Genomic DNA, 21,873 nt, shown 5'->3' with positions numbered 1-21,873 from the left:
CAATAGGAGGCTTTGTAATCAAATACCCAAACCACCTCAGCTATCAAACGATAGGAAATATGCATAGCTCTTCCCTGAGCATTCTCTGGACCACCGAGCTCCAGATCCTGTCTCTGAGCCAAGCCACCTGTTGAATGAAATTAAACGTGGCTGCTTGCATCATGATGACAGTTTTTCAGTCATAACCTGAATTTCATAGCCATGGGGAATGAGGCGTAGATCATCTGGTGAATCAAAAGCTTTACCTTCAGGCTCATGCTGGAGTTCCTCCAGATCTGTCACAAGACTCAGGATTTCCTGACACAACAATGAGCCTCACTTCATAAAATTTGCCTTTATTGGCATCCAAAAACCTCAAACCTTTTGCTATGAGTTGGATCACTACAGAATGTTTGATTTTGAAAATAAACAGGATGTTTTAATGTAGTTTTGGTGCCTGACTTCCTGTCCCTTCTTAAACTGCTCTTTGCAGCATGATGCGTCATTGCCATGTTGTTCGGCAGCAAAAATGGGGCCTTGTGTGTTGAATGTGGAGGGCACCAACTTGTTGCACCTGACGCGCAGCAGCAATGCAGTGGAACCAAAGGAAGCTAACACTTTGACTAAAACTGAAACCTATCAGATCTAGCGCTGTGACGGAGAGCAGAGATGGAACACACAGATGCGGTAGAAATGACAAAACACCAACCCACCTGCCAGTCTTGGGCTTCATTTCCCCCTCACTCTTCAGACTTAATATCCCCTATACCTAGGGGAAACTTTTTTTTTTTCTTTTTGGTGTTGTCTTAACGTTTAACTGATAGAATTCAGCACCAAATATATTACAACAAACAGATAAGGTGTATTAGAAAAGCTTTCAATTAGAACACTTTTTCTTACTGCATTTTATTTTGTACCAGCTCCTTTTACATACTCTTGAATCTTTCCTGTCTCCAACCCTCGCAAAGTAGTGTGAAATTTTGCAAGTGTTTTTGTGTTTGGTTCAGCTACCAGCTGAGGTTTGCACATGTCACATAAAGAAACAAGATGATCCCTGGCACAGACAGTGCTGGGATCATCTTATTGGCATTTGAAAGACTGAAGTAACATGGAAAGAGAAAAGGAAGACAGTATATCTCTGTAAAGGATGATGACAATGACAAATCAAATGCTATTGTTTCATTGCAACTGAAGCTGTATGGGCTTGTATCAGGAGGTGATTATGTGAGTGTGAATTTGTGTCTTTTTGTTGTGTCTTCTTGTTTGAGTGGTGTGTTGTTATAACAGGCCTTTGTTTAGGGAAGGAAAACAGTGGTTCAAGTGCAAAAAAAAGAATCTGTAAAGAGAAAAAAGAAATAAAACAAAGCAAGCCTTTCTCATTTATGACACCCTGCAGCTTCATTTCTCTTTAAAGCTCATTTCATGAATATTTCACACCTTGTGCCAAAACTTCATCCAATATCTGCAGAGTTAAGTCCATCAATAGCCTGTCTGTCTTTACACCAAGGCCGCACAGCCTCCCCCTCTTTCTCCCCCTTTCTTACTCTAGCTCTGCTTCCCTATCTCTCCAGTGGCCACACACACACACACACACACACACACACACTAGGACATACATTCAAAGGCCCTTCTCATGCAGACTCTGAGCTCCCCTGAGGTCTGAGGTGTGCGTGTGTGAGCATACTGCGCTGCCCAGGATTGAAGTGTAAGAAAGGGGAAGCGCCTGTGGGGTGTTTGTGTCTCCCCCCCTCAATGACGAGGGTCTGCAGGTCTTTCTTTAACACACTGCTCTGTGCTCCAGGTTTGATGATTGAGACCTTTTTAGGAAAAGTCAGTCTGTTTGACGGCTGCAGTTTAATAGTTTTCCGCATATTTTATATACTGTCTTTAAGAGTTAGGGGATAACTGACTCAGAGAATCGTAAAAACAGCAAATATTTATTTTGTTTTGATCTCTTTCACTACTTTTATGCTGAAGGAGGGGAAATTATGCCTTCCCCTATTTTAAACATTGACATAAAGTTACAGTGCTGGTTGGGTATCCTAAAAATGTTCAGATTTTGAAACCTCTAACTCTTAAAGTGTTGTGGTAATTACTGAATCTGTAAATTGGTAAAAACGAGGCTTGCTTAAATGCTGAGGTCACCACATACAGTAAGTAGCTCCTAACTGTTTCATGACACATTGGAGGGGTGGGCTCCAAACTCCATACACACCACTAGATGACTAATCACAAAGAAAGGGGAAGCCTTAAAGATCATCAGCTAAAATTAAGTGTATTTCAGAGAGGCTGACATAAGAGTTTTCTGAAACAAATGTTTAAAATTGGGAATTATTTAGATCTGTTGCATTAATGTGAGGCTACTAAAAGGGTATGAACACTATAAAGCATAAAATAATTACAATATAGCCTCTCTAAATGTTTCATCCATACTAACGTTTCCATCCCTCTCCAGTGTCCTTGTTGTCCGCTTTGTTCCTTTTTACTGTGGAAAGTCCCTTTTAATTGTTCTTTTGCTGTTATTGCTTCAATTATTTGACTTCCTGGTCGCTTTGCTCTCCGGTCTCATTGGGTTTGTGTGATGATGGGTTAAATTGTGGGTTCTCTTTAGCCCTGTTTCCACCAAGTTTGGTGGAAACGGGGCTTGTTATTGAAAAGTTATTTAGAACAGTTGTTCTTATCACAGTTAACATCATAGGCAGCATGAACCAAACTTCTTGTTTCAACCATTTCACGTACTAAAACAATACTTTGTGCTGTAGCTAGTGGTCTTGTGCTAAGGTTTCCTTTGGATCTCATTTATAACAAGATAAAAATCCAGCTTTGTAAAGTATGCTATATCCTGTTATTTTTCATGTGACAGGAGCCTTTTGTTGACATGTGTACTGTACTGTTTCTTGTTGTGGTTATTTATCCATTTTGCACCACACTGCCTAATGATGGCCACACTCTGTGAGGGGGAACACTGTGCTAACATTGTTGTTCATAAATCACACAAAGAGCTATGAATGCCACATTCATTGTGCTTGTACAGGTAGTCACCGAGTTCAAACCTTGCTTATTTCCATTTTACTTCTATGAGTGGTTTTACCTCTGAACACCAGAGCAGTTCTGTCCAAAATTAAGAAGCGAGGGCTCTGTTTGATGTGTAAGCCCAGAGCAGTCTTTTACCCACCGCCTTCTGTTTTCACTCTACAAAAGCATAAATCGACTCATCCTGTTGAACCGTTCCCCCTCTTTCTTCTTCGTGCTGACTGCTCCGAACAAAAGCAAACAGAACCGCATCAGAAGTACAGCCTCCAAAGTCATTAGCCCCCTTTCACCTAACCTCTCAGACCCAGAGAACAGAGCCATCGCAGCACTCAGCATAGCAAATGACACTGATCACCCACTCAGAGCACACTTCACATTACCAACGTCTGGACGCACATGAAGGACTGTGAGGTGGCAGAAGGCCAGCTTTGGCAGAAGTTTTGTCCTTTCTGCTGTAGCAGATCTGAGGAAAGCACCTCACTGAATCTGTGGTGGTATTTGTGTCATTCTCTGCTGGTGTGATTGTAAGTAAGCATTAATATGTATAACCATATTGTGTTTATTTTATGAAGCACATTTTGGGACATGAGCAGATTGTAGAAACAAATTGCTCTCCTGGGACAAAAAGGCTTACTTTCTACAATATCAAGTCGTCCTATCTTTATGAAACTATTCTTAAATATAAATGTTAAGTCATTATATTGATTTTTGTCTTCAAACCCACCAGCTATCCTTTCTGATAATAAAATCTCAGAATAGGAAGTCAGAGCCCGTGTCTGTTTAATGTACCAGATACACCAGAAACACCAAAACATTGGCCTCCATTCCCAGTTCTCTAATTTACAGCCCAAACTGCAATTTGAGACCAGAAAATTGAATTGAGAGTCCATATGTACGCCCAGATTGTTTCACAAGTAACCAGTTTACAACCAGACAACAGTTTAAAGCCAGTAAAACAACAGATTGCGACAACAGAGACTGCATTACAGCCAATGTGTCCAGCCTCTTTGCTCGTCCACTCCTCTTCTTGTTTTCCTGCATTCAATCTGCTCAGTTTGGCTTCTTAAAAAGGAACTACAGTAAATAAGTAGACTTAACACCTTATGTCTTGTATCCACAGCATGCATACATCCTGTTCCATCCGCACCAGTTTTGCTCTGCCTGATGTCCTACCCTATACTGAACATTATGGAAGTGCAGCAAAGCAGAGTGCAGATCAAAGAAGCTGGATGAAAATGATGTGAGTACTTCACAACATCACACAGAGGTATCAAAATCCTGCAATTACAAAAATGTATTTTTTCAGGGGTTGATTTACCGCTCTTTTGAACATTATTCCACCACTTTAAACAAAAGTCAACAACAAAATAAGTGATGTCTTTGTGGTTACATCCATTTCACAGCCCACAGCCATACGTACAAGCAGACACAAACATCATGTCCCCAACCCCCTTACATATAAATTAATCAGCTCCTATATTAATGCTCCAGAAAGTCAATTGTTAAAAGGTTTTCTACAATATAGAAATTAAAAAAATATGTTTAACGTGAAAAAAAATCCCAATTTATACGGTATGGGCTTACAAAAACCTGAGTTTGTGCAGTAATTCTGCAGCTGGATTTTCATTGACTCGGTACAACCACCCAGAGCTCTGAGTTCACCATCCTGCAGTGACTTTAATTTCTTCAAACCTAACACACACTTGTATTGACTTCTTGAAAAGCAACACTGCCTGACAGTATTACATGTTACAGCTGTAGTGACACGTGTGATGTTGAAGTGAGGCAGAGGGAAGGAGGGCTGATGACACGGAGCTGCACAGTGAGAAAGACGCGCATTGTACTTCAGTGCCGACGAAAAGAAGGCGCGCTGCTCCTCTCCTCCACTCTCCACTTTCCAAACACTGAGGGGAAAACAAAGGCAGCAAGGATGTAAAAATCCAGTCAGAGGACGATCACAAATCCTGCTGCAGTGCAGAGCGTTTCTTCTTCTGAGTCTGGTTTGCTGAATCCTCCTGCGTTTTGGCGCTCGGCTCGGCGCAGGAGTCTGCAGAAGAGACGGAGGAACGGAGGAGAGGAGCTGCTTCCACCCGCTGGATGAACCCGAACTGTGCTGCTCTCACTTTTACCCGAGGGCTCGATCTTCAGAGGAGGTCCTTTACGCAAGAGTTGGGATTTAGTTCCCTCTCCACTTTTATCGGTAAGTGTTCTTCCTTTGTCAATCAGGCATCTTTTATGGCTAAGAATTAATTTAACACTCTAACTTGTCTCATAAGAAATACGTTTTTTTTGTGTGAATAAGCTAAGGGAGTGAAAGAATACTGTACGCAAAGTGCGGATCATACAGTTGTATTCAACCTCCTTATCGACAGTTGAAGGTTAAAACGCATGAGAAAAGCACGGGGAGAAAATCAACTTTTAATGTCATGAACTGACTTGGCGCCATTGCTTATTTCTTAAACATCTGTATAACAAACATGTTTAATTCTAATAACAAGCGGCAAAAACATCCTCTATAGAATATACGTCCCTGATCATGAATGTGCAGCTGCAGTCTTCTTATCCCGAATCAACAGGTTATCTTCTATCAGTCTGCTCTTGGTTTGTGGTTGTGGCTTTACCCCTGCTGCCAAACTAACTGACCTCATTTTATTCACTGTACATCTCAATAATAAATTTATTCATATCTTCAGCAAATCTGTGCCGGGGTCCAAAGCACAGAACACATTTGGTTTGCAAATATAACTCAACAAACCAAGTCACAGTTTATGCAAATATGCAAAAGCTGAGATCGAATATCAGCCAGAATCACAGGAGGGGGAAAAATTATGAATGAAATTTCTGGTATTTAAGTTTAGGAGAAAACCTGATCAAAACTGGCCTAAGATTTTAATCTGCTTCGATCAGCTCACCTCTGGTATCCTGGTTGCTTCTTTTGTGTCAGTCGTTCCCATTCATCTGCTTTTTTATGCATTAAGATGAGATTTGGGGCATATTTTAGTAGAAAAAGAAAAGAACTGGACTGCAATTATTCTCAAATGTCACAAGGTATTTGCTTCCTCCTCTAGTCATAGAAATAAAGGACAAAAATAGAGAATGTGGTTACCATCTAATATGCAGCAGTTTAGTTCCTTCTTGATTTGTTGCCTTTTAACTCTCAGATGTCTGCTGATTTTGAGGAAAGTCGACTCTGAAGGCGAGGAGGACTGTACAGAAGATTAAGCTTCAACTATGGCGACCGGTGTAGCAGCATGGCTCCCTTTTGCCAGGGCAGCAGCCATCGGCTGGATGCCTGTCGCCAACTGCCCGATGCCCATTGCACCGAGGGACAACAGCAAGAGACAGGATGAGCTGATCATCCTCAATGTCAGTGGTCGCCGTTTCCAGACCTGGAGAACCACTCTGGACCGCTACCCTGATACGTTGCTGGGCAGCTCTGAGAAAGACTTCTTTTACAATGAGGAGATCAAGGAGTATTTCTTTGACCGTGATCCTGACGCCTTCAGGAGCATTCTTAACTTCTATCGGACTGGGAAGCTGCACTACCCTCGCCACGAGTGCATCTCTGCCTACGATGAGGAGCTGACCTTCTTCGGTATCATCCCTGAGATCATTGGTGACTGCTGCTATGAAGAGTACAAAGACAGGAAGAGGGAGAATCTGGAGAGACTGCAGGATGATCAGGAGGAGAACAAGGACTTAAAACTACCCAACATGACCTTCAGAGAGACCATGTGGCGAGCCTTTGAGAACCCTCACACCTCCACCATGGCCCTGGTCTTCTACTACGTCACTGGTTTCTTTATTGCTGTCTCTGTCATTACTAACGTGGTTGAGACGGTGCCTTGTGGATCCACCGCCAACCAGAAAGACATGCCATGTGGCGAACGCTACACAGTTGCATTTTTCTGCATGGACACAGCCTGTGTCATGATCTTCACGGTGGAATATCTATTACGTCTGTTTGCTGCACCAAGCCGCTACCGCTTCATGCGCTCAGTAATGAGCATCATCGATGTGGTTGCCATCTTGCCATACTACATCGGCCTGGTGATGACCAACAATGAGGACGTGAGCGGCGCCTTTGTGACGCTCCGTGTGTTCAGGGTGTTTCGTATCTTCAAGTTCTCGCGTCACTCGCAGGGCCTGAGGATCCTGGGTTATACGCTGAAGAGCTGCGCCTCAGAGCTCGGCTTCCTCCTCTTCTCGCTCACCATGGCCATCATCATCTTCGCCACGGTGATGTTCTACGCAGAGAAGGGTTCCAGCTCCAGCAAGTTCACCAGCATCCCAGCCTCTTTCTGGTACACAATCGTCACGATGACCACTCTTGGGTGAGTAACAGAAAACCACAGACCTCGACAGGCTTGTACATCTTTTGAAAGAAAATAGAATAACCTCAGAATGATTTTTAGAAAGTCTTGACCTCGTCACTGCAGCAGAGAGCTTTCTCATGGTGGATGGCAGTGCTTTCCAAGCAATACTGCAAAAAAAACGTGTCTCCAGATTTTGCTGACAATTGGTACTAAATGAAATGAAAAACCCAAAAATCAATTGATGTGTGGTTCACCACTCTGACTTTCCCAATAGTAACAAGAAAGCCTGTCTCCATACTTCAGTGCAGAACAGCTTACTCAGGGCTGACATTGTGAGTAAGGATAGGGAGTAACGAATTTATCTAACAGCACAAACAATGATGAAGTTTTGTTTGCATTTCACAGAACGCAGTCTTTATTGTACACCTCTGTGGACAGATTTGTGTTATGTCGAAACGTAAGGCTTCAAAGCTGTGCAGTTTTCAAAGAAGTCATCAAAGCTGAAATTTTCTTTCACATTTAAATATTTGTGATTTTCAGATAACAGGCCACCCCTATATTTCTTAGATGATTTTTTTCAGTTGATTTCCCCTGCCCAGAAAATGTGATTTTCTGTACTGTATTTCTGTGTTTTCCACTTATTTGGGCCACACAACAAGCACCATTTTCATAGCCAGGGCATTCAGTCACAAAAAGTGCCTTGTGAGAAATCAATTTACCTGCATTATAAAGTCAGATCTCTGCTGAGTGCCTGTGGGCAAAGTGTCCCTTGAGAGACTCTCTGTCACCTTTATTATGATTCCTCTCTGCTCTTAATCCTTCACACAGGCGTGCTGAGATTCAGAGTCATGAATAGCAGGGTGAACTTGAAAGTGTTCTCAAAGTTTGGCTCAGTGAAGTACTCCATTATGAACACAGTAAAAGAATAGTCATGAGCAACACCCCCCCTTCCCCGCCCCCCTTCAAAAAGCATGTATTCTCTCTGGATCTCTTTGTGGAAAATGCTCCATCTGTTAATGAAAAAGTGCCTTTTTGCAACAAATGACACGACAATTCAAATGAGAAATAGATATGTATTTCTAAGGATAGATGACAATAGCTGTATGTTAATGCAGGAACAGGCTTGAGAGGATAACTTCAAATAGTTCCTTTCTATGGAAACATTCTCGTATGAACCAAGGGGCAACTTCCAGGTTGGTAACAATGACGCCTATGCTGTGGGGTTGCTAAAAGTTGCTGTTCCTTGAGAATCCACTTGAGGCTGGCTGCAGAAACACTGGAAGTCACGTACACACCCAGCCATAAGAACTGAGTTTTACGGCATTAAAAAGCATATTTACAGCCTGGTTCAAAAAACGTCTGGGGCCTCAAACGCTGATTTCACTCTCAGCACACACTGTATGGTGAGTGATTTTTTTTCTAACTCAGCAGTTTGGAAGTGATTTGGGTCGTGTGATTGTCCAATCAGAGACACAGCTCAGCTCATGTGACTGACGGGCGCCCTGTAGCTGTTTGAAAGGAAACTTACAGCCAGTGTCATAGCAAATGTGGCTGCGTCCACAAATTGGCTTCATTTAACTGTTTCAGGAACAGACGGGCGATCTCGTGGTCGTGATGAGACTACGTCCATGTTTTATACAGTCTATGGTATGAACACTGAAAGCATTTCACATTAGTATTTTACAGTGTGTTTTCAAAGTTGTCTCTGCCAACAATATGTGTAACTCTTACTCTGTAATTGTATTGGAAGAGAATCTTACCATAGCCTCTCACAGGGCCGGGCGATAAAGCCTAAAAATGAAATTTCAGATAACATCACTGCCGCTGTCATCACCACCTCAAGTTTCTTCATAGCGATTGGTAACCTAGAGTTTTCTGCCAGGAAATGGTATGGAATTGAGCGGGTTATGATCAGTATTCTGGTTTCTGAAACATTCTGAATAACCTGTTTACTTGTGTGAGGAAACAGAGTCTTTCCTGTCTATTCAGTATCCTGATCAAAACAGCGACGTACTGACAACATGTCGATGCATGATGAACATCATGGCGCAGTGTGCCTTATACCGCTTCTTCTTCTTGTATCCAAAGCAACAGTAGCAACATCAACAGGAGCAGGATGGCTGAAAATAAAAGGACTTCCTGTACTCAAAAGAGCAAGATTCCTTGCAAACAGAACATGCGCGGATATAAATTAATGTTTCTTTCAGTGGGGGTATTCTGATAAGCATAGGCGGTTGAAAAGGAGTAACCCAGGGGTGATTTGGGGGTTATTGAAAGATGGAAAATGAGCATATCCCAGTTTTTAAAATAGTCTAGTGTTTACATGGCCGTGTGCATCCAGATTATTGCTAATATTCCAAATATGAGCATCGCCAGTGCTCATTTTCCTCCCCTCGTCTCAAAGTGCTCCACCTGATCTGTGGACCCCATCTTCACAGGCTATGGTCAAAGCATGCCTACTTGCCTCTTATGGTTGATGACTCTGTAGTCGAAGTCACTGCATGAGCTCAAATCACTTCCAAAAACAACTGTTTGTGTTGACAATTCATTGCAGCATCACTAAATTTAAGGTAAAACTCTATCATCTGGGATTTTCTCTGGGCTAGTTGTTGTGTTGTGTTTCATTTCAGTTTTAAATTGCTAAATTGCTGTGAGTTATGCGAGATTCAGTGTAATCGCCTATGACCCTCTTTCAGAAACAGTTACTCACAGTTTAAATGCAGAAGTTGTTGTGTTTTAAAAAAAAACGTCTTTATATTTTCTGAAGTGTGTACGTGCTTACAGATTAAGAGTACTTGGCAGGATATGGTTGGGCTGTTGTGCTTCCCCTGATTTGACGCTGAAAAAGATACCTCACGTTGTGACCTTGTAGCTTTTTCTTAACTTAAACTTAGCGGTTCTTCTGTTGATTGATAAACAAGTTTGGCTGGCAAACTAATACTTTTTCTATTGAAGGTTGGCTAAATACCAATTTAAAAGTGAAACTTTGATTTAAGGACACAAGTCCTCAAATATAAGTGGGTCCCTAACGTTGTTTGTGCTGCATTATGTGTACTAGATGTACTTAAAGAGGAGCTTTTTGTTCCGCTGTTGAAAAATATTGTCGAAATGCCAAATTGAGGCCTTTTATAAATTGTGAACCCCAAACAATGATTTTCATTGTGGAACCATCATGTCCGATTTATAGTCCACAGCAGCACTGAGGGTTTACAGCTCCAGCATGATGAGCCTCATCAACAGCCAAGGACAGACGTCTGCATTCAGGAGAATGACCTCCTTATCCATGGTCAAGGCTTCAATTATCTGTTTTGTGAGTTTTGAAATTAAACATGATTTTGTTAAAACATCATTTTATTCATCGTAGATAGTTATAGAAATATTGAAGCCAGCAAAAAATGTTAGAGTACAGTACAATATTTCTGAAGAGGGTCAAGAATGTTCCAAATGAAGCCCTAAGCTAAGTGGAGGAAAGGATAACATGCTGTAGGGACTGTCTGTGACTCTGTTATGATGAATATTTTCATTTTCTGATTTTCTTAACTAGTTTTGACGAAAATCTTCAAAGCTCCGGGGACTTATGTTGATAAAAAAATAAGAGGTTGCTCGAATTCTTAAGACATCGAATTATTACATCCTTGATTCTTTGAAAACAGAAGAAATACTGCCAAGTTCAACTTTTATTATCTGACCATAGACTTTGCTTCTGAAATATCCAATAAAATCTCATTAAGATCTGAGCAGCTTTGAACTGTCTGTGCCACTACTTTGATTAAAGGAAGCTGAGAGAAAAAAACTACCCCACCGCCCCCAACACACACAACAAACTTTACACATTTATAACTTGGCCTTAGTGTAGTGCAGTTTCTGTTTTTCAGGGCTCCAAACACATGTGAACCAAACAAAGATAAGAAAGTAGTATGATAAAATATGTTAAAACTGTGTGAGATAGAAAACAGTCTGAGCCCCCCACCTTCCTCTGGAGCCTTTAACAGGCACTGAGAGAGGATAATCTGTGAATAATTACAACTGCATGTGGACAGCCAGAAGCCTTTTGGGAGGCTCTGCCTGTTGTCTGTCCATGTGTTCACCTGCTGCAGGGACATATGCTCAGGTGATGAGGTCACACATAACCCATCTGTTAATGCACATGTAACACCACAGGGGGATAACTCCAAAGTACAGTCCATTTTGTGAGACAAAAAAATCCTCTCCATGTAGTCTCTTGAGATTTAATTGAGCTGTTCTCAAATTTAAAAGGATCTTCTATCTATCATTCCATCATTTTTAGATGGGTATTGTTTTATTTATTGACACTGCAGTGAAAGCAGCTGAATGGGCGGCCCTGGACTCCATGGGAGATTTTTAAAGGGACAACAAAGAGTATGATATTGCATTGCAAGGCATTGCATTCTTACGTAGTGTGAAATGTTGTATTGTCGCACCATTTTACATCATGATGTGTCATATCATATCCTGTTTTATCACATGATATTGTACTGTATTGTATCTGATCATATGGTTTTGTATAATATTTTACATCTTATCATATTGTAACCTATCCTATTGTACCCCATCATATCACACCACACCACCTATCCTACCTTTCCTAGCCTTTCTGCCTGCATCCATCTGCTGGCTCTGACTGCAGGAGGTTTTACATAATTACTCTTTTAATATGACTTTTACCCCTTATTTTCTGCAAGTTAATCTGCAAGTGGTAATGAGTGTGTGCAGCTGAAAAAAAATCAATACAAGAACTGACTGAACTTGTTTTGGGCTATGCAAAAGGCCCTGGTTGGGAAAGGCCCATTGGTGAGGTCTGTGTTAGATAAATTCATAATAGCCTTCTCATGCACTTGTGATTCACAGGAAAGGGTGTGGCAAATTATTTAGCGGCCCTGTTTGTCATTTTATACAGCTTTTATTATAAGTCTGTTAAATGCGCCCTCTCCTCCAGTTTTGTGAGAACATTTCAAAGTTATCTCCAATGCAGACTAATCATCACTGATTGCTGGGTCTACAAATTGAAAGCATCGATCTGGCACAGGGTGGCTTTTACTGCGTAGCCCTAACAAATGACCCTGTATTTCTCACCCCAGGCGGTTAGGAACAATGCATTTAGAAAACTAGACATAGTCATTTTGGGCTTTTTAACAGTGGGACTGTTTTCAATACAGCAGAGAGTAATGGAGCATGAAGGTGTAGTCATCCGAGAGCTGTTAGATGAAGAGTTACAGGCGACAGGCTGCGCACCTCCACAAAGGTAGTTAGACAAGCTGTCCCAAACAAATGGGTGTGTAGTCCATCATTTATGTCTGCGTGTGGCCTCTGGCAAGAACACTGATGGAAAAACAATGCAGACACTTTAACTTTCATAAAAAGTTGTAACCATGAAAAATTGTATTATGTACTTAAAACGAAATGAACGCGATCAATGAGACATTCTGCAGCAGCGCATAATGTTCTGATGCTGAAAGCTGAATCATAAGCCTGTTAACAGATGAATAACCATGCATATGTATTCACCCGGCAAGACTTCTCTAAAAGTTACAGTATTAAAACCTGGATTCTGAATGCATTTACATACACTTTTCTATGTGATTAAAGCTCCTGTAAAAAGTTTTAAATCCTTTAAGAAACAGACTGAAACTGTTTCATATTCCCATTCATGACCTCAGAAAACATCAGGAAGAAAACTGGTTATTTTTATCATTTTATTTTTAATACAATTAAGTGCTGCAAGGGGGAAGACAGTGGTGGTGGTGGTGGGGTGTCAGATGAAGTGATTTGATCGATTACTCTGACGATTATATTTACCATTAATCAATGAATCGGGGGGAAAAAAGAACATGAAATGGCATGAAAATGACATGAATGTATCGAGAATTAACAGTATTGGCAAAATAATAGAAAGTATATTGTTATGTCATCAGATTAAGAACTTACTGGTCCAAAAAGGCAAATATATAGAAATAAATCCTCAATCTTTTCACCTGCAGGTCAAACCGTACACCCCCCTGCCCTACCACTGTCTATAGCAGCTAACGCTAATGCTAATGTTAGTTTAATGAACTCCTCGTGGTTTTCAATTTAATAAAAAGACAAAACGAGTCCTAAAAGACATACCATGCATTTCACAACATATAAAAAGAGTGTAAGGTGGATTTTGTTGCTCCGCACCTCACTGTTGGACTCCTCGGCTTGTCATTGATGAGCCCAACATGTTAGCGTTTTAAGTGTTGGCTCATTGCAGTCATACTGCCGTGCCATGCAGGGTCATTTTTGCAAATGCTGCAATTAACATGCTAAATACTCCCAAACTCAGAAACTTTTTGGATGAAAGGTTTCTCCGGCTCTGTCATTATTTGCACGTTCACTCATTTCCCTCACCTGCCGGCTCAGCTTCTCCCCCGCCACGCTGATCTGTAATCTACACTCCAGTCAAGTAGGTGGCGGTAATGCACCTTCAGCTAGTTGCCAACGGCTAAACAATCCAACAAAATGGAAGAAGACAAATAGACTGAAGACAAACTAAGACAGTGATGGCGCAGCACAGTGCACCGATTATGGAAAAAACATTGTCGACACCAATCAATTTTATCAATTTGTCGTTGCAGCCCTAGGAGTGTATTGTGAGGCATGATCGCATGATGAGATTTTATTAATTTATTTATTTATCTGTTTAAAAAAATGCTGTTTACACATGCACAGGATTAAATCAGTAAGGAGTTAAGAGTTAATACTTCATCCACAAGGGGGCGCCTAAATCAACTCAGACCCAAAGTTGCAGACAGTAGCTTTCAAAACAGATGTCTGAGAAGCAGAAATCTGTCTGATGCAGGCATTTCGTTTTTATCATAACTTATTCAAAGGGCTCATTACCACTTAAAGCTTCTTATCATCTTGTTTGTAATTGAATGAAAGTATCATATATAACACCCCAAACAGTTTCCAAATTAAGACTTTTTCTGTTGATACAGGATATGAAAGCCAAGAAAAGCCATTTAGACTCCAAAATATACAGAAGAGTTCAAGTGAGGGAAATTTGTACTGCCTATTCACGTTGTTACATTCATACACCAGCATGTCAGCATACACACACAGTTACTGCTCAGTTCTGGTGTGGCCTGCATGAACCCTCTTCCTCTCTTCGTCTGCATGATCCAGTCGATGCAGCGCAGCAGTTTCCAAGTAATGGACCTGAGCTGAGGGAGATGAGGGGAAAGAGGGACTGACTGGCTGTATAATCAGCCGTCTCTCTGTCCAGGAACAAGGCTGTTAAATCAACCTCAGGTGTCTGATATGAGAATCTGGATTGAATCTCAGTGAGGTGCGTTCCCTGAGGCTGCGTGCCGACACTCACCGCTGCTGGAGGCGGATGGATGCGCAGTCGTCAGAATCAGCGGGACAGAGTCTGGGAGATTGATGAGGAAGGAGAAAGCCCTCTCCTCTCCTTCTCCCCCCCCTTTATCCTCAATGAGTCTCCCAGGGGAGCAGCTATTTTGAGAACACAGGCCCTGGTGTGGTAGAGAGTTATCTGTTTCAACTTCAATCTAATCCAATCAGGCACAATAGAGAAGAGAGTCCGTTTTTACCTGCCTGACAGGTGCGCCGCGAGCAAGGTTTCCTGGCACGCCATCGGCTCTCCCAAGTCTCCCCATGACTCTAAAAAAACATTATTAACCCAATAATGAGAGAAATATTAATGAGGTGTGCATTGAAATCTGACTCTGGAGTTATAATTAGAGTTATTCTCCCAGTTGTAGAGTCCTGGTCCTGGACGGAGGCTCGTTCTGCAGCAGAAAGTGAGAGGAATGTTGTTATGCATGTAGGTCATGTTCCCATCTCTGCCTTAATCAGTGGCTATATATAATCTGCTTCTTTCTTCAGAGAGACTTTTAGCAAGCTCCCCACTGTGTTCTGTGCCCAACATCTCTATTAGAGCATGTGGACGGGGCCGAGGAGGCCAGGGGCAGGAAGAGAGAGGTCAGACAAGATCTGCTCGTGGTTCAAAAGGTTTGACATCAACTGAGGGAGGTGGTCCACAAGCAGTGCTAAAGCAACTCTTTGTCTGGCGTCTCAGTGCTGTTAACTTTTCCTTCTTGATAAACCATATTGTTAAACATATGCCTGTCTCAAAACCCATCAACTTTTGTCTGATGACAACATAGCCCGAGAGTAAAACTTAGGCCCTGTTTCCGCCATGTGGTTCAGTTCGGTTCATCTCGACATGGCATGCATTTTATGGCGTTTTCCACTTATCGACTTATCCCGGGACAGACCCCCAAATAACCGAGGCGAGCTGTCCCATTTTTTGGCACCCTTCCGTAGGGGTGCCAGACTACACTGATCAAATCTTGAAAGGTGGAGCTACAACACTGCAGACTGTTGCTTGGTCGAAAGAATCGTCACTTGCCATGCGACAGTGGGTGTATTTCTCTGGTGGCACACAGTCTTCTCTGAAACAAAGCTTGATTGTTCTTTATATCAAAGAGCCACATGCCAATCACAAAGAGGACAAAATGCTTGATGTCTGTTTATTAGTAGGGTACACTGTGTCACACTGCTATTATGTTACTGATGTGGCTGTCGGTATCCAGCTTACACGCCGCCTACCATGAGGGGGCACGGTTGGCTGTGGAAACGCAAACAGGACCAAGCTTAACCAAGCCAGCTCGTATCAAACCATACTGATCAAAAACCTGACTGCTTGGTGGAAATGGGGCTTTGATCTTTATGAGGGCGTCTGTTGTAGTCAGTGATTAGTGATCGAAAACTTTGGGCCAGGACTTCCTTTTATGTACGTTGCCGCTTTGTGTTGCTTGTGGGTTTGGAGTAACTTTAGAATCAAGAGTGAGGTTGAAGAATTGATTGTTAGCTGCACTTGCATGCTGGTATCTGTTAATGGCCGTTAGTCACAGCTGAATTGTTGCCCTACATTAACTTTGGTAATGCATCACTGCAGATTATGTTTTGTCCTTTGTGCTATCAGCATGGACTGTTTTACTGCTAACATCCAGTGCATGCTAAAAGAGGCTGCTCAAGAAAACACTATTCTGGCCATCTGCAGAGAAGGTGCATGGGCTGCACGGTGGTGCAGTGTTGAGCTCTCTTGCCTCACGGTACAATGGATCTTGGTTCGATTGCCTGGTCAAACAGGTGCCTTTCTGTGTAGAGTTTGTATGTTTTCCTTGTGTTAAGGCAGGAGCACCAAGGCTCCATCCCACTGTCCAAAAACATGCTCCTCAGGTTGACTGGTCACTCCAAATTGCTTTTAGTTGTGAGTGAGCATATGACTGGTTCTGTGACTGGTGACCAGTTTGGGCCTGTACCTTGCCTTGTGCCCACAGACAGCTGAAATAGGCTCCAGTCCCTGGGATCCCCAAAATTAATGGATGTATGAATGACAAGCAGCAAAAGAAATTGTACTCATGTATGTTTGAATTGTGTCAAAGCACCAGTGTTTAGGTTTGGAGCTTGGGGAAAGATTAACATGATTTGGTGACAATGTTCATAATTATTTACATTTGAAAGCAGGATTGTGATTCTACTCCAATTTTCTGTTCTTTGCAGTGAATTTCTCCTTGTGCTCTGTAAGCAATCTGTTCTGTTGTGGCGCTAAAACAACTCCAGCATTAATCAGCCCTTGATCTGCAAATATGCTACTAGCTAAGGCGCTGAGAGGTTAATGATGTTCGCTCTTACATTTGGGAGATGCAGATGCTGAAGCACGCTTGCAGGAATGTTGATATTAGTTTGATTTGGAAAATCAGCAAACTTTCTTTTTATGATAACCCAGTTTTAATGAATGCTCAGCAAGATGTAGGAAAAAATCAAAAATGCTTATCAGTTCCCAAAGCTAAAGGTGGTGTTGCAGAGCTTTTAAATTGACAGCGTTAACATTTCACATAACAGTGATATAGAAAAAGAAAAACATTTGGTGAACTGGAGCTACAGAAGCTTTGGTAAATGGCTCAAGTTAGTACTTTGTTGTTGTTTGGTCCTGTCATTTCACCAACCAGTTGTCCAATGCAGATACACACCGTGCACACAGTTACATACACACTGAGTTGTTTCTCCATCTCCAGCATCAACTGGGCTGATGTTTTCTTTGATCTTCTGGAAACCAGCATCTTTTGATAAGCTGTGTTTGTCTCAACTTTGTCTCTGAGTCTGTGTTCCTCATGAATATTTTAAACCATGTAAATAAGGTTAATTGTCTAACTTGACCACTGATCTCTGTCACACTGTGGAACTTCAGTGAGTGAGTCTGCAGCTGCGAGTTTAGCGAGAATAAAAGGAGCAATAATTTGCGGCCTGCTGCTGATGAAAGGCTGTCTTAACTGCATTCTCCGCTCTGTGTGAGGAGTTTAATTAACACAGACTGAACAAAGCCTCTCATGTTAGGGTTAATCAATAGCCTGGGAGAGTATTTTAAATTTAACAGCCTGTATGAACTATCGCAAAATTGTTAATATTTGACTTTTCTGATCAGGATTTGGTGCTATTGTTCAAGAGACGAGTGTGGTTTCTTCCCTTTGTGTAAGCTAATGGATGTATTTTGTTTACTGTGATTTAAATCATGAATAATTGGCCACTGAAGCTCAGAGTTTGAATGGCCAGTTATTTCTAGAACGGCATTGTTTTGTTAATAATTCATGACTTCTCTGCCTGGTTGTCAGGCTCTGTAGATTGTAAGTGGGAATGTTCTTTTACACTAATCATCAGAGGTTACATATCGCACTGCTTTTCTGTGGCAGCCTGCTTTCAGATAGATTTAATGGGCTATTTTGCGCTCTTGCTGGACCCCTGAGGTCAAAACAAGTGCAGCCTGTAGGAAATTAGAAATATTCCTGCCCTTATCGGGCCAAGTTGCTCTTGGAGCCAATTTCCCAACACAGGGTTCTTTAATAGAAACCTTTCTAATGATAGCGGTGGAATTTAATTTAGCTCCTACATGGGTCCATTTAACACCTAAACTCATTTAAAAAGAATTAAACTTGCAAGGGGTAGTGGTGTCTGGAAGCTTAATGACCTCTGTCCTTTGTCGTGATTTCTCACTAACTCTCTAACTGGTGTGTGAGAATGACCAACGCCTTATCCAAGTGCACCAGGTGCTCATACCCTTATATTAGCCTTTATGTACACACCTGCACATGCTTCTTTAGGTTTTAGGGCTGTAACAAAGAAAAGTGTTCAATAATTCTGAATTGCCATTACTTGAATCACACTTCAGTCACTGTTCTCATTTTGCAGAGACTGGAGTTGAGCTTGAGGCTTCAACTTGAGTCCCACACAGATATGATGATGTTGACTAAAGGCTGTGTTGTGCTTTCCATGCGAATGTGACGCACGGAAAACAGACGCACAAGATCTGTATAAGAGAACAGATGAGGCTTTTATGCTTTTCAACACCCCACACAGCATCAATTGGTGTCCACTCCCAAACTGCAGGGGGCTGTGTATCACAAACATACATCTACCCGAGTCGAAGAAGTTTGTTTTTGTCTGCAACATAACATATCTGTGCTGGAGATTTTTCCAGCTTCTTTTAACCGATTTCTCTTCTCTGCTAAGGGTGGCTATCAGTGATCTCTGTGTGAAGTGTCATACAGATGCTTGTATTTCTTGTTCTTTCTACACTTCAACTACTAGGAGATCCCATTCTTCTCCATCTTGTCCGCGCATCTGTGTCTGGCAGGTTAGAGATTTTTGAGTGTGTGCGGCACGGAAATCTGTAACGTAAAAGGGAAGGAGGTGTAGGTGTGAAAATAACGTCATTTTTCCGCACGAAGCCACGCAGACCCCGGGCACGCGTCAAGCATAAATCAGCCTTAAGGTGTCACTGCTATCCACTGTCCAAACGGATAGTCCTCATAGCCTTTTGTAAAACATAAACAACACAGTGCCTTACAGCAGAACCAAACAGATAACATAAACATAGTAAAAACAGCCATGAAACATTGAAATAATGGAACCTAAACAAGGGGTGCAACCAAAGACATTGCAGCACAAAAAAGGCAAAAGTGAACTCAGGCAGCACAAGAACCAACCAGCATAGACAGAGACCATGAGACCAAAAAGAAGAGGAGGATTGATATAGATCAATAAAAAATAACCGAATCAAAATAAATAAATAACCTAATAAAAAAGGCAGTAAGGTGTCAATAAGAAGATGTATGTCAAAATCTTACACATCTGGAAGATGATATGGGAAAACTGAGTATTTATCACTAAGTTGTGTATATATTAGTTTGAACTTTAAGTTTAGGTCATTATCAAGTCTTGTCCTCACACTGATCACCTACTGTGGAAACAAAACAGAGTCAGAGATTTCAAAACACGAGTTAGTTTGTTATTTTGGCATCATGCTGATGAACAGACATAGAGGTAGCAGGGCAGAAGACACTGCTGTGTGTGGTAAACGAGGAGAGGTGTGTGTGTGTGTATGTGTGGATAAAGGAACAAATCACAGTCCATGCAAAAAGTAACCCAAAATTGGTTTACAACATGATGTTATATACTGAACCCAGAAACAGTCCTTCTCCACCCTGACCACGACCAGACCGACAGTTTGGAGTTGTGAGAATGTGTCTGACGCCTCCTGGTGTGAGACAGATGTGTGAAAGACAAGCTCTGAGAAATATCAGGACCTGAAGTCGCTGAACCTTTCCAGGAAATGTCAAGAGTGCATTTGTGAAAGCAGGTGAAGAAAGTTGTCTGCATAGTATCTTTAATGCATGGCCGACAGTTTGCTTGAGTGCTAACATTAAACACTCCTGTAAGATGAAGGAGTCCGGTCTGTAAGAAGGAAAAAATGGTTAAAGCCCACAGCAAAATATTATCCCTAAAAACCTGCATCGATAAACAAATCAGGCTTATGAATCATGATGGAGGCAAGTAAAGCATCACCACACCTCTAATGAAAAAGCAAACACTTCCAGAGAGCACAGCTCTGGCCTTGGTTTGGCCTTTTAAGCTGATGGGGTTTTTTGCAAAGCAGTCTTCCTTAAAGCACCATGAAAAAGGTGTCTTCCTCTCATTCATTGGTGATGAAAGAAGTTTTACCTGAAGGCAGTATCACACACACATTTTATAGAAGAACTACAAAGGAGCATTCAAACAGAAGGTCAAGTCTGACACCTCATGGTGGATTTTCTATATAAAGAGCCCAACAATTTCAGTTCCCCACAGTGTAAATCGTATAATTCCTTGTTATGTCGTCAAATGGGTCTGGAAACTTCCTCCGCCCTAAATCTTTACAAGTGTTGGATTAGAAAAGGTCTGTGTCCAATCTTTTCCACAACTTTTCAAATCTGACCTTGACACCCACTTCACTTGTGATTAGCCAGCTGTGCAAACGTAAGAGGGGAGCCAAGGATGAAAGCTGTATTTGAAATGTTGTCACTTCCTATGTGTGTATCAGAGAGGAACAGTCTGAATGCCTTCCTGGGGAAACTAAAATATGTGCAGTTAACTTAACAAAATCATCTTTATCTCTAACTGATTCATGACAGTACAAACCATTTTTCTCCCTGCCTGTGAGCACAGCCATTTGGATCAGGTAGAAACCCCCTTTCTTCCCAGTGTTTTAAGACCATTTGTTCATGACAGTAGCTTTGTATTGCTTAAAACTAAATGCCGAGCCTCACTATTGACAGGTGCAGTAGCATCACTGAAACATTTAAATGCCTTGGAGAAGCAATAATTAGTCCCTGCAGGGTTTCACCAACTTTTCCAGTGACTACTGCAGCTTAAAATGTCTATTTGTCATTTACTTAGAGGCAGGAGGACAGCATTCTTCCTAGCATTTGGAGAGGTTCATGGCTGGTGTGTGGACAGGCAGGAACCAAGAGTCAAGCACTGGTGTTAAAAAATGATGCCAGTGTCAAGGTGTTTCTCAGGTGCCCCAGACTTATAAAAAAAGTTATAAACTAGGGGTACACCAATCACAATTTTCTGGCCGATCACTGGTCTTCAAAATGCCTGCAGATACTGATTCTTTATTTTTTTAAACTGACAGCATATACCTTCAATGGTCCAATCTTATTTTATTGAAAATTATTGTACAATACTTATGAAACAATAAAACTGTTATGTTGTCACTTTAACAACCAATAAAGTGTCCTGAGTTTTAGGTCTGACAGCAAAAAGCAACAGTGGCTTGCTGTCAGACCTTCTTGGAGGTATATAAGATCAGTGTCATATGTAAGGATGGGCTGATCACTTGTCACCCCTCATTGATCACCATTTACTAATCTTCCAAAACTAAGGTAATTAAGGCATGGTTACTTAAAACCCATGTTTATCCTTTGGCTTTCAATGATACTCTGCTCATGTTTTAGTGTTTCGTGTTTTGTTTTAGTTTTTATTAATTGTTTCATTGTTTCATTGTTTCATTTTTTAAGAACTATGTAACAATTATTCACTACCTGCAACTTTGTTTTATTTATTTATTTTCTTCATTTACCTATAAATCCTGCACTAGCTTTTATGTACAATATAGTTGAGTTGAGTTGAGTTGAGTTGAGTTGAGTTGAGTTGA

The 21,873-nt window shown here is 41.5% G+C and overlaps 1 protein-coding gene across 2 annotated transcripts in view; it reads left to right on the top strand.

Moving 5' to 3' along the window:
- LOC141798492 (A-type voltage-gated potassium channel KCND3-like) overlaps window positions 1–21,873 on the top strand; it is a 182,265-nt gene that overhangs the window by 67,749 nt on the left and 92,643 nt on the right. For both annotated transcript variants that reach the window (XM_074680483.1, XM_074680482.1), the window contains 3 exons: window positions 4,133–4,252; window positions 4,768–5,212; window positions 6,174–7,346. In XM_074680483.1, the coding sequence (XP_074536584.1) occupies window positions 6,244–7,346 (1,103 nt within the window). In that variant the 5' untranslated portion in view covers window positions 4,133–4,252; window positions 4,768–5,212; window positions 6,174–6,243. The remainder of the gene's footprint in view (window positions 1–4,132; window positions 4,253–4,767; window positions 5,213–6,173; window positions 7,347–21,873) is intronic.

The sequence above is a fragment of the Halichoeres trimaculatus genome, unplaced genomic scaffold (genome assembly GCF_033239565.1).
Source record: "Halichoeres trimaculatus isolate MK-OKI-2021-1 unplaced genomic scaffold, fHalTri1.1 fHalTri1_scaffold_1, whole genome shotgun sequence".
Lineage (NCBI taxonomy): Eukaryota > Metazoa > Chordata > Actinopteri > Labriformes > Labridae > Halichoeres > Halichoeres trimaculatus.
The sequence above is the reverse complement of the archived record's forward strand: the minus strand, read 5'-3'. Positions and strand labels throughout refer to the sequence as shown.